This window comes from Epinephelus lanceolatus, chromosome 9 (assembly GCF_041903045.1).
Source record: "Epinephelus lanceolatus isolate andai-2023 chromosome 9, ASM4190304v1, whole genome shotgun sequence".
In the NCBI taxonomy this organism is placed as follows: domain Eukaryota; kingdom Metazoa; phylum Chordata; class Actinopteri; order Perciformes; family Serranidae; genus Epinephelus; species Epinephelus lanceolatus.
Genome location: NC_135742.1, coordinates 47416673 through 47429981, shown reverse-complemented (window position 1 = coordinate 47429981; position 13309 = coordinate 47416673). Strand labels below are relative to the sequence as shown.

The window sequence follows — 13309 nt, the reverse complement described above, 5'->3', positions numbered from 1 at the left end:
CACTTAGAAACAAGTTTCCAAGCCAGAAACATGTGGTTTGGAGTTTTCGTTAAGGCTTATTTATGCTCAACGTTAAATACGAATCCGGATATGGACGGAGCCTTCTGTCCGTGCTCCGCGTTCATTTCGTCAGTATTTCTGCACGTTTCCATAAAGCTTAAGGATATGGGCCAAATGGTGCAGTACCACCGGGAACCGTGGGGGCAGTGTTGCTGTCACTACCCGATACGTAGCTCTAGTGAGACACGAAGAAGAAATAACAATTCAATTTCTTTCATCGGCAGTACTAGAGAAAAGAATTCTCCGTCCTCCAGTCGCGATGTATTTAACGGCCTCACCGACCACCGCCTCCTACAACGCTGCCTCTGTTTTTGTCTTTTATGCAAGAGGTACATTATCAATATCTCCTACAGTCGCCATGTTTGTTTTTGAGTTTGTTGTTGTCATAAACTTTTGACGCTGGGCTGCCTCCTGGTGGATATATTGGTTAACATCCATGCCAACATAAAGGGCGCATGAAAGCATGTGGGCAGTGACAGTAACATCGTTTGAAACCGACGTATATATTTTCGTACATAAAGGGAGCATAAATGAGCCCTTAGTAGCAAGCCAGTTTCCTATAGTTACCCACCAGAGTCCTGTCATCTTTTTATCAATTTAGGTCCGGTCGGCCAAAGTCCATTTAAAAAGTCCTAATGTGGTTTTAAACTTCCTGTAACGTTATATGTGCGTGTGTGGGCTGTGGAACTCATTTTGAAGTTACTGTTAAGTTGCTGATAAATGAATTAATGGTATAGCAGGTTAATAAACAGTCGCTCCGCAGGCATCATTTGTCACTATAGCAACGTGGAGTACAGAAATGTCACTGCCTTGTTGATGATGAAATGTGACGCGAAGATGAGCTTGTCTGTGTGTACTGTCTACTCTATTCTGTGGTGCAGGCTCTCCACTATTCTCCTATTTTACACATTTCCTGCAACAAGTTAATAACAGTCACAAGCTTTCTGTAGAAAGAGGATTGTCCTGCTGTTTAGATGGTGAATTGAATTAATTTCACTGACAGCTCAGTTTAGTAGATCTATATTGTCTGCAAGAGAATTAACCATGTGTTTGTTTTCTTCTGTCTAACAACTCTTCGTGTGATCCACCCCATTAACCTCGACCTGTAGCCTACCATCTTTATAAGTATACGCTGTCTTCAAGTAAGTTTTGCTTTTCTGTTTTAAATCTTGTTCTCTCAGTGAACATGGTTTATCATAAAATATGAGTCTTTCTCTCTTGCTCACACACACTCTCTATCCCTGATAGAAATGCCAGGCCAGGGATCCACGTTGAGGGAGTGTGTGGTCTGCAATGCATAGCTTAATGTGGCCTGCAAAACCTGCAAGGTATGCAAAGCTGAGCAGCCATGAAAGTTGAGGCTCAAGTATAAAATAGAAAATTTTGATAAGAAGCGGGAGAGCTGGGTCAATACCCACATGAAAAATAGGACCGCCTCGCATATTTGCGATGAAGGTTACATATTGGTATGTTAGCCCTTTTATTGTTTTAATTCTGTGCAGTTTCCAAATGTTGCTTTTTATATATCTTTTATTGTTGTTGTTGTGCGTATGTGTGTGCCCTTTGTAGCTCGAAAAATTGCAGGCCCTTGGAGTAAGGGCTGTTTTGTTTGTCTCAAAGCCTGGGAGGAAACCCTGTTCTTGGGTTTCAGAGGTTTTGGCACCCCGTTGCCAGCTCTCAGAAACCTTCACCACACGCCTGGAGAGGATGAAGAGCCTGTATGACATTGTTATTCAAGGTAAGAATGTCTTATTTATTAAAAGAGGGACCAAGTTTGAACTCTGATGTGGATTTAGGAAGTGAATTTTTTTTTTACAAACACATAGATAGACTACCTACTGCTTGGTCCCATGATCTTAGCGGCTGAATGATACACAATTACAAATACAATTGTAAAATGGGTTATCTGTGTATTGGATTATGAGAAAACAAAACAGATTATTGTGAACCATTTTTAACATTTATCAAAACAAATCCTAAAAGGTATGGATGATTTGTTTCCCTCGTGCAGCAATAAATTAAATTCTGCTTGAAAAATTAACTCCTGGGCTACTTTAAATCATCACGTACAAAGAAAAATGAAGGAGAGTAATTGAATACTTAAAAGTATTAAATATTTATTGTTAATAGCATAAAGGTAAGACTGGAGCTGCTCCTGAAAAAACAGTAATTCAAGTTATTTGTCAGGAAGACCCCAAGTCAACTTTTTGTCAGTCAGATCTTGGTACTCTTGTATTTAACTGCATCATTATACACAGGGCAATACAGGAGCACAAATGGAGCACAAATGTCTCCAGCAGAGAGCGGCCATTATAATTAGCTATAGCTGCTCCACTGAACATGGCAGACGTGTGTGCCCGTGCAGCTATCGCACGGCTCATCTCTATTTTTTTACATGGCTTGTCTATTTTTCCCTCTTGCACAGCTATGCTGCCCTCAAACAAGTAAAAACCAGCTGCATCTGTCAAAACCCAACATTCACACAACAAAGTTGAGTATCTGTCCCTCTTTAAATTTATTTGTTTGTTTGTTTGTTTGTTTAACAGGGACAGTGCAGAGCTACTTAGCCACACCAGAGTTAGCAGTAAGCTAATTTTCATCTGTAGTCCCTGGGCAGGAAACAGAGAATAATTTCTATGCTAAAAGACTCTATTATATAAAAATAGAACATATTCATGACACAGCAGCTTCAGTAATAACAATAGCAAGAGAACGCAACATCAAGTCATTGCAACAATAATAACAATCTCCTCAGAAAACACAACCAGCACACAACAAAGACAGTCTATGTAGCTGGTAAAAATCTCTGCTCTGCTCGTCCTATGTGATGCGTCACATCGAAGCCCCGTGTATTTCAGTCAGTGAAACTGGCTAAACCACTTTTGAACCAGGCAGTGGTCGGTGGTACAACCTCCTCTACTACTGTCCACTGTGATTGGCTGTTCAGCTGACAGCAGCCTGGCAGAAGAGACACTTTTTGGTGCACTTTTATAACTTAAGTATGAGCAGGATACACACTTTTAGTTTCTGACTGCGTGTAAAATCTGAGTTTTTGACATCACAAATGACAAAGAAATGCAGTAAAACTTGAGTCTTACAGGTAAATCATGAGACTCATTTAGGCTGATAAGCTAGTGTGGCCTAAACTGAAGACAAACAAAGATTCCAGTCCTCATGTTGAACAGCCTTTATTGTACACTGTGTTTATGACATTAACTGTGTAGAAAACAACTGTAATTAACCCTGACATCACAGCTAGGAGTATATTGGCATACAATGAATTATGTGAATGTATGTCACAGAATACTACTACTGCATTAGCAACATAGTTTAACGTTGATGCCAGTACAGCACATTCAAATTTTATAGTGAGACAAGGAAATTAGCCATGCTGTAATTTAATGATACAGTTTCAGTAAAAAAAAGTGAAGTGTAGTAGACTATCTCATCTTCACATCTTCATCATGTGACACCGTCTTGGGAACAGTTTAATGTTAAATAACTTCTGTTTTGTAAAAGAAGTTTGGTAGAACAATCAATCAACTACAGCCAGTAGACACACCTGTTTCTATTAACGAGTTGTACAAATTTGCAATGTACTAGTGTAATAAATAGATCACACTACTGTTAATATTTATGTTTGTAATATAATTTTCAATAGAGATTTCCAACAAAAACAGTCAGACTGCACAACCATGCCGATTATTTTTAATGGGTTAGCTGGATATATAAAGGATTATTTTTGTGGAGTCTGCACTTGCTTGAATTGACATAGTTGAAACATGTTATTTAATTACATGAATTTGCTTTAGTTGGATTACAGTGAGAAGGACAGGGTTCAATATGATGAGGCAGCTTTATACTGGTATCTACAGACATCAAGTAATTAATTCTTTTTACATAAAGGTAATTATTTCATAATAATTGTGAGTGCTTATAAAGCACTTGTTTTTGGACTAAAAGCTCTCTTTGAGTAAACTTTAAAGTCAAAATCAGCAACATTGTTTATAAACACACCATTCAAACTTTGCCCCTCTTCCCCGGCTCAATGAACAAGTGAGATTGAAAGAGACTTAAATTGTAATTTAGGTGAGCGAGCTTCAGTTGGAAGAAGTGAAGTAAATCAAAGAAACATTACATTATTTTCAAAATTGGTTCACAGCTGTTACATTCTAAAGCAGAAATATATAGGCCCATTGCCTGTCTGTGAATACAGATGACACAATTCTATATGCTGTTTGTGTCCACTCAAAAAGACTGATGTGTGATCTGACTTTTTGCCACTAAGTTCTGACCTCAGAATCCGTGCGCTGTATTGACTGGGGGCTAATCGCTGCTAAAGAGGCTGAAGCCCAGAAATGTTCTGAGTGGGTCATAAGTGATGATTTTGAGGGATTCTGTTTATATAACTCTATACATTGTTTTTTTTGTTTGTTTGTTTTTTAGCAAATTATGCAATGTAACTTAAATTAGTGAAAGTATTTTTACTCTCAATAATTCACTTCTTTTCCAATGGAGGCTGGTTACCACAAGACGCCACAGGACAACTGGGTGAACCCTCATCTACCCCAGTTGATCCCCCAGCTGGAACACGACTGGCTTCACCAGACCCTCAGGTACCAGTGGTCCTTGATCCCCCAGCAGCCTCAGTGACCCCAGTGACCACACCATATATTTATCCTATAAGTTGTGAGTACAGTAATTTACCAGCATTGCTTACAGATTTTGTACCAGAATAACTACAAAAAGAAAACAGACACTAAGTATAAACTATGTGATCTCAATAACTTCTTATCATTCTGTAAAGGCTTGTTTAATGTAGTATTAAGCTTTATGAATTTAATATGTTTTCCGTTCAGAATGCCCACATACAGAGTGAACCCTCATCAACCCGTGTTGATCCCCAGCTGGACCACCAATGGCCTCACCAGACCCTCCAGTACCAGTGGCCCTTGATCCCCCAGCAGCCTCAGTGGCCCCAGTGACCACACCACCACTGATCAGGCCACCACTGACCACGCCACCACTGATCAGGCCACCACTGACCACACCACCACTGATCAGGCCAACACTGACCACGCCACCACTGACCATGCCAACACTGACCACACCACCACTGACCAGGCCGTCACTGACCAGGCCGTCACTGACCACACCACCACTGACCAGGAAGTCACTGACCACACCACCACTGACCATGCCACCACTGACCACGCCACCACTGACCACGCCACCACTGACCAGGCCACCACTGACCACACCACCACTGACCAGGCTACCACTGACCACACCACCACTGACCACACCACCAGCAGCCCAAAGTGGAATCTTGGCAGCCTCAGCAGGACCACATGCAGCCCTGACAGGATCCCCAGCACACAGAACACGGAAAAGGAAAGGTGTGTTTTACTGTTTGTAAATTTGACATTCATTTTTGTAAGTCTTCATGAGGGCTGTATATGCATTTGTAAGGGGTTGTGGCCTATTAGGTTTGGGCAATATATTAAAATTTATCTGTTTAATAACAGGTTTGAAATTTACTATGATTTGATGTCAAACTTCCTGTTTCAAATGCAACCAATATCTTGAGTCATTTGTAATTTCAAACAATTTCTAAACACGCTTATATATGATAAATAAAGTAGGGTTGCAACAAACAATTATTTTCATTATTGATTAATCTGACAATTATTTCCTCAATTAATCATTCATTTGTTGATCCATGAAATCTCATAAAATGGTGAAAAATGCTGATCAGTGTTTTACAAAGTACAAGATGACGTCCTCAAATGTCCTGTTTTGTTCACGACTCAAAGACATTCAGTTTACTGTTAGAAAGGAGTAAAGAAACCAGGAACTATTGACATATTAAGAAGCTGAATTCAGAATTTGTATGTTTTTTTATTTATTAAAAAAAGACTAGATTAATTTCATATTTGATTACAAATCAATTAATAGTTGCAGCTCTAACCTTAAGTGCTTATGGTTTGAATGCTTTACATTTTATTGAGTGTATACTGTAGAGTGGGACTGATCTAGTCTTGCTCATGACTTGCTCTCAGTTTAGGTGGTCTTGAGCACAATAACCAGCACTCATTCTGTGTGTTTGGCTGTTTTACACATTTCCCCTAATTCATACAGTAAGTGTGTCCAGTCCATAGACATTGCCACTAACAAGTAATTTTGGAGCAGATTGTACAATGTACAAGTGCTCTGTTTTTTTCACAGTCAAATGAACTTTACTCTGGGTTGTGAGAAAGTGATCCACATCTCCAAGACACTGCAAGACTGATTTACTTTGTTTTAAATTCATGGATTCAACTTCTGTCTTATTGCTGATATACTTATCCTACATGTTTTGAGTACAGTAATTTACCAGCGTTGCTTACAGATTTTGTACCAGAATAACTACAAAAAGAAAACTGAGACTAAGTATAAACTATGTGATCTCAATAACCTCTCATCATTCTGTAAAGGCTTGTTTAATGTAGTATTAAGCTTTATGAATTTAATATGTTTTCCTTTCAGAATGCCCACATATAGTGTCAGGGAGCCAAGACTTTTACCCTGTGAAGAGGGTTTCCAAATGCAAAGCTATGAAGGTTAATTATAATCCCACTCAAACACAGTCCCTGTCACAGTAATTCAGCCCCTTCTGTAATCAAGAAATTCAAAATTATAAACTTTGTGTCAGTGAAAATAGTTTCAATAGTTCAAGTGTTCCCTTTTGGTAACAGGACATATAAGGCCCTTCTGGACTGTAAGAACTCAACTGTTACAATACAAATTTGGCAATGACACAATTCGAGGTAAAGCTCCTGGAATTAATTTTAAGTTGTTTTTAAACTGTGGGAGCAAAACTTAACAAATTTAAGTCTAAGATTCTTAATGTGATACTTCCAGCTCTGCGTGGTTGTTTTTTCATCCATTGTCAGCATGTGATTTTCATTCAGCAGATATATGGTCTGTGAGAAAATTGTGGAAATATTCCCTCTTTCTTTTATGATTTATGACTTTAAAAGACATAATGCAGTTTATTAGTGATCTCAAATGGTAATTAATTTAGTAATTAAGTTAGTGTACTTAATGTTAGCATACTGTTTGTAATTAAAATCCACCACAATTCAGCTAATGGAAGCAGCAGCTACGGGAATCTTTATGTGATTCTTTACGTGTCTACATTCTGTTGCATAATCAAAACATCTGAATTTTTTTTCCTGTTTGTGTTACAGTGGAAAGAAGTGGCCATTGGAGTGGGTGCCGGATAAGGACACCTGTTAGTTCTTCCAGTTTCACAAGGTTCCCAATGCTGAAGGTGTAGAAGCACTGTTACATGTCAGATTTGTGATTTTTTATTTGTTTGTTATTCCTTCTTAATGTTATAAACATAAACAAGACTGCCTGTTGGGCCTGGAACTCTCCACAGCTGCTTGTGGCTGTATTTCATTTTAAACTTTGTATTGTTTATTACTACTGTTGTGTTTTGTTGCACACCAATTGTTATCACTTGAAGATACGAATCTTCATTGACACTACTATCTTCAATATTACTACTGTTGTGCTTTGTTGCACACCAATTTTTGTCACTTGAAGATATATGAAAAAAATACCAAATGAAGTACTTTGTTCTTTAATATCATACTATCTGAATTTTTTTCCTATTTGTGTTACAGTGAACCATGTGTTACCATTGAATTTCCCCTCAGGGATTAATAAAGTAATAATAATATATTTGTTGTATTAATTTCTCTACTTCATTATATCTACACCCAAGACAACATACAATTTATCTGAAAATTTGGTTCAATGCATTAATACAAAAACATGTCAGCTTTTTAAAGAGTTGCATTACTACCTTGTCTCTCTATATAGAAACCATATTGGCTCTCCTGTGATAGGTGACTCTCACTAATTACATATTAACACTAATCACATATTTTGCCTAAAAATTCCATTTATTCCAATAATGGAAAGGCCTTGGCTCACAGCATCTAAATTTCAAAATGACTGTTACCCGTTACACAACTTTATACAAAGCTCTTTTTCATAAAGTCTTGTAGATACATTGTATCTGTATGTCATACATTTTTAAGAACAACAAAATGCAGCTGTTACTTCCATCTTACTTTATAAGCTGTTACTTACTTTTACCTTCATCTCCACATGGCTGTGTTATTACCAGTTGTGTTGGGATTAATTAGATTACTTTTAATCAGATGACTCCAATCATATATATTTTTCAGTAACAAGGTAAACTAATGGATTACATTTAGATTTAGATTTTTTTCACATAATGAAACTCTCATTAGTTCCGTTACTTCAGCACAGGACTTCTGAAAGACATTGTGAACTTACATGTTGGCCTAGTGTGGTGAATGTTTGTCCCAACCAGTATGCCTACTGTTTGTCAGTCAGCAATCACAATTTTAAATGTTATTCATTATAATTTAATATGTGAATCCAATCATAGATCAGTCCTAATGATTTGGTTCGTGTTATACTTTTTATAGGAGCTGATCTGGCATATAGAATGTCAGTAGTAGTCTACTTTTTAGAGAGAGTTATTACTACAGTTTTAGTATTAGAAATTGTTGAAAGTGGTAAGTAACTTTGATTGTGATTATTAAGTAACTTACCAAACATGTATTACCAATGAGGTGACAAGAATTATATCAGGCTTGTATATAAATGTGTATTACTCTTGGAGATAATGCTATTGGAAGTGTAATATAATGGCCTCTTTATTGGAAATGATGTGATGATGTGGAGTAATTGGTGATTGTTAATAAATGTTTATACCACATAGCCAAATGATCACAGCATAAACAGTCATAATTATGAATGGGTGTTCTGTAAAAGTAATAGTATGGTAGGATGGACACAGAAGTTTTGTGGTATTGAAGCTGAGGGCCAGGCAATTTACGTCTTTGAGCACTTCAGTTCTTTTAAAATGCAACTTTATTGTCATAAAGGATCATAATTTTAATTTCTGATCAGTCTGGAAGTTTTTTCTTGACATATGGTGCAACCAATAAGAATTTTCTTGGTGTTAGGTTTGTCAAAAATGTTTAATTATTTGGAAAAAAAACGTGCTCAAAACGGTACACAATGGCTGCTTTAATTTCAGATAGGTCAAAACAACATTATCATTTAGAAATTTGATCATTATGTCCTCAAAATCAAATGTTAATCAAGTTTTCTGCATTTCACCCTCCATGTCTCTCTGAAATGCATGCCTGACAGAAGGGATGGGGCCAAGGGGTGAAAATTAAAACTTTGTCATAGGATTAAACCAAACACATCACCAGAAAGGTTGTGATCAGGACGGTAATATCATGACAGTCTGAGGGCTCTATGTAGCTCCTGCTTTGAGATATTGACCTCTGAACTTTGACTTTGGTGCATTTTGTAAGTCTTGCAATTCAGCAACAGAATGGACTATAATCATAGGACCAACTGTTACACAAAGGTCTTGAATTCTTCTATCATGTGAGTTTGGTGTGATCACCAATAGGGGGCATCCCAAAATATGGTAAAAACTGAATTTCACCAAATTATCATTACATTTTTTTAATCTGCCCAAACAGCGGTGTTCCCCATCTGCCCAACCCCCCTGGTGCACTGTCAATTTTATATTGCAGGCCGCCACTTATGAGAAACAGTCATTTTCAAAACAAAACTACAATTCCCTATTGCTACGCATTATAAAGTGGCGAGGCTTGAGGCGAAGCAGGCTCACGGCTTATTTGTTTGCCACTTTCTTTTTCATTTTAACCCACACTATGATCTTTTCCTAACCCTAACCAAGTGGTTTTTGTACTCGTACTCGTCGTCCTCCGCTTATCCGGGTCTGGGTCGCGGGGGCAGCAACCTCAGCAAAGAAGCCCAGACAGTCCTCTCCCCAGCCACTTCCGTCAGCTCTTCCGCGGGAACCCCAAGGCATTCCAGCCGGGTGATGTAGTCCCTCCAGCGTGTTCTGGGGTGGCCCCGAGGTCTCCTCCCGGTTGAACACGCCCGAAACACCTCCCAAGGGAGGCGTCCGGAAGGCATCCTTACCAGATGCCTGAACCACCTCAACTGGCTCCTCTCGATGTGGAGGAGCAGCGGCTCTACTCCGAGTCCCTCCCGGATGTCTGAGCTCCTCACCCTATCCCTAAGGCTGAGCCCAGCCACCCTGCGGAGGAAACTCATTTCGGCCACTTGTACTCGCGATCTCATTCTTTCGGTCACTAACCAGAGCTCATGACCATAGGTGAGGGTTGGAACGTAGATCGACCGGTAAATCGAGAGCTTCGCTTTCTGGCTAAGCTCCCTCTTCACCACAACGGACCAGTTAAGCGCCTGCATCACTGCTGTCACCGCCCCAATCCGCCTGTCAATCTCCCGCTCCATCCTACCCTCACTCGTGAACAACATCCTGAGATACTTAAACTCCTCCACCTGAGGAAGGACCTCCCTCTGACCTGGAGTGGGCAATCCACCCTTTTCCGGCTGAGGACCATGGCCTCAGACTTGGAGGTACTGATTCTCATCCCAGTCGCTTCACACTCGGCTGCGAACCGTCCCAGCGAGAGCTGGAGGTCACTGTTCGATGGAGCTAGGAGGACCACGTCATCCACAAAAAGCAGGGACAAGATCCTCCCATCACCAAACCTGACACCCTCTACCACTCGGCTGTGCCTAGAAATTCTGTCCATAAAAGTTATGAACAGAACCGGTGACAAAGGGCAGCCCTGGCGGAGTCCAACCCTCACGGGGAACAGGTCCGACTTACTGCCAGCCACGCGAACCAGACTCATGCTCCTTCGGTACAGGGACTGGATGGCCCTTAGCAAGGGGCCACCAACCCCATACTCCCGGAGCACCCCCCACAGGATGCCCCTGGGGACACGGTCGTAAGCCTTCTCCAAATCCACAAAACACATGTGGACTAGCTGGGCAAACTCCCATGCCCCCTCCAGCACCCTGGCGAGGGTAAAGAGCTGGTCCATGGTTCCGCGTCCAGGATGAAAACCACATTGCTCCTCCTCAATCTGAGGTTCAACTATCGACCGGACCCTCTTCTCCAGCACCCTGAAGTAGACCTTACCGGCTGAGGGGTGTGATCCACCTGTAGTTGGAACACACCCTCTGGTCCCCTTTCTTGAAAATGGGGACCACCACCCCGGTCTGCCACTCCAGAGGCACTGCCCCCGATGTCCACGCAATGTTGCAGAGGTGTGTCAGCCAGGACAGCCCTACAACATCCAGGGCCTTGAGATATCCAGGACAAATCTCATCCACCCCCGGGGCTCCGCCGCCTCGGAGTTGTTTCACTGCCTCAGCAACTTCTGCCCCAGAAATTGGACTACCCGCCCCCGAGACCCCCGTCTCTGTTTCCTCACTGGAATACGTGTTGGTGGGATTGAGGAGCTCCTCAGAGTATTCCTTCCACCGCCCGACAATGTCCCCACTTGACGTCAGCAGCTCCCCGCCCCCACTGTAAACAGTGTGAGCAAGTTGCCGCCTTCCCCCCCTAAGGCGCTGGACGGTTTGCCAGAACCTCTTTGCAGCCGATTGATAGTCTTCCTCCATGGCCTCACCGAACTCCTCCCACGCCTCCCACGAGTTTTTGCCTCCACGACTGCCGCCGCTGCACTCCGCTTGGCCCGCCAGTACCCGTCAGCTGCTTCTGGAGACCCACAGACCAACCATGCCCTGTAGGCCTCCTCCTTCAGCCTGATGGCTCCCCTCACCTCTGGTGTCCACCAGCGGGTTCGGGGATTACCGCCGCGACTGGCCCCAGCGGCCTTGCGGCCACAGCTCGCAACCGCCGCCTCGACAATGGCAGAGCGGAACAAGGCCCATTCAGACTCAATGTCCCCCTCTGCCCTCGGGACGTGGTCGAAGCTCTCCCGGAGGTGGGAGTTGAAGATCATCTGGACAGGTTCTTCCGTCAGGCGTTCCCAGCAGATGCTCACTGTTCGTTTGGGCCTGCCAGGTCTGCGAGGCGTCTTCCCCCACCATCTGATCCAACTCACCACCAGGTGGTGATCAGTTGACAGCTCTGCTCCTCTCTTCACCCGAGTGTCCAGAACATATGGCCGCAGGTCAAATGATACGACTACAAAGTCGATCATTGACCTGCGACCTAGGCTGTCCTGGTGCCACGTGCACCGATGGACATCCTTATGTTTGAACATGGTGTTAGTTATGGCCAAACTGCGACCCGCACAGAAGTCCAATAACTGAACACCACTCGGGTTCAGATCAGGCAGGCCGTTCCTCCCAATCATGCCCCTCCAGGTCCCGCTGTCATTGCCCACGTGAGCGTTGAAGTCCCCCAGCAGAACAATGGAGTCCCCGGTCGGGGTACTGTCCAGCACCTGTCCCAGGGACTCCAAAAAGGGTGAGTACTCTGAACTGTTGTTTGGCACATAAGCACAGACAACAGTCAGGACCCGTTCCTCGACCCGAAGGCGCAGGGAAGCAACCCTTTCGTCTACCGGGGTAAACTCCAACGTACAGGTAGAGAGTCTGGGGGCTATCAGAAAGCCCACCCCGGCCCTCCGCCTCTCACCCGGAGCAACTCCAGCGAAGGAGAGAGTCCAACCCCTCTCAAAGATTAGGGTTCCAGAGCCGGAACTATGTGTCGAGGTGAGGCCGACTATATCTAGCCGGTAGCGCTCAACCTCTTCCACAAGCTCTGGCTCCTTCCTCGCCAGAGAGGTGACATTCCATGTCCCAAGAGCCAACTTCTGTAACCGAGGATCGGACCGCCAAAGCCCCCGCCTTGGTCTGCTGCCCAATCCACATTGCACCGAACCCTTCTGGATCCCTCTGCAGGTGGTGGGCCTGCAGGGGGATGAGCCCATGTAGCCAGTTCGGGCTGGGCCCGGCCGGACCCCATGGGCGAAGGCCCGACCACCAGGCGCTCGCCCACTGGCCCCAACCCCAGGCCTGACTCCAGGGCGGGGCCCTGGTAAGTGGTTTTTGTGCCTAAACCTAACCAGACCTTAACCACAGGGCATCATGATGATTTCGGAACAATGGGACTTCGGAACAATGGGTTTAATATGGTTGGAACAATGGGATGTCGGACCAAAGAACTGTCAGAAAAATGGGCAGACCCCTTTTCGTACATCATAAGGCATCCTATATAATGACATTATTCAGTCATCAGGCCTTCAACTGTGTCACCTGTATTGTTACCTTTGTTTGCTTTACTAATTTAGGCCCCATCTCGTGGTTAAATGAAAACACACCTGGC

The 13309-nt window shown here is 42.8% G+C and overlaps 1 protein-coding gene across 1 annotated transcript; it reads left to right on the top strand.

The window, feature by feature from the left end:
• Window positions 1-5016: 5016 nt before the first annotated feature.
• LOC117253126 (uncharacterized) lies at window positions 5017-7755 on the top strand (the record flags this gene model as incomplete). The annotated part of the gene is made up of 2 exons (XM_033620487.2): window positions 5017-5459; window positions 7293-7755. Coding segments are annotated over 2 exons (492 nt in total), but the record flags the coding sequence as incomplete, so codon positions are not given.
• Between the last annotated feature and the right edge of the window lie 5554 nt (window positions 7756-13309).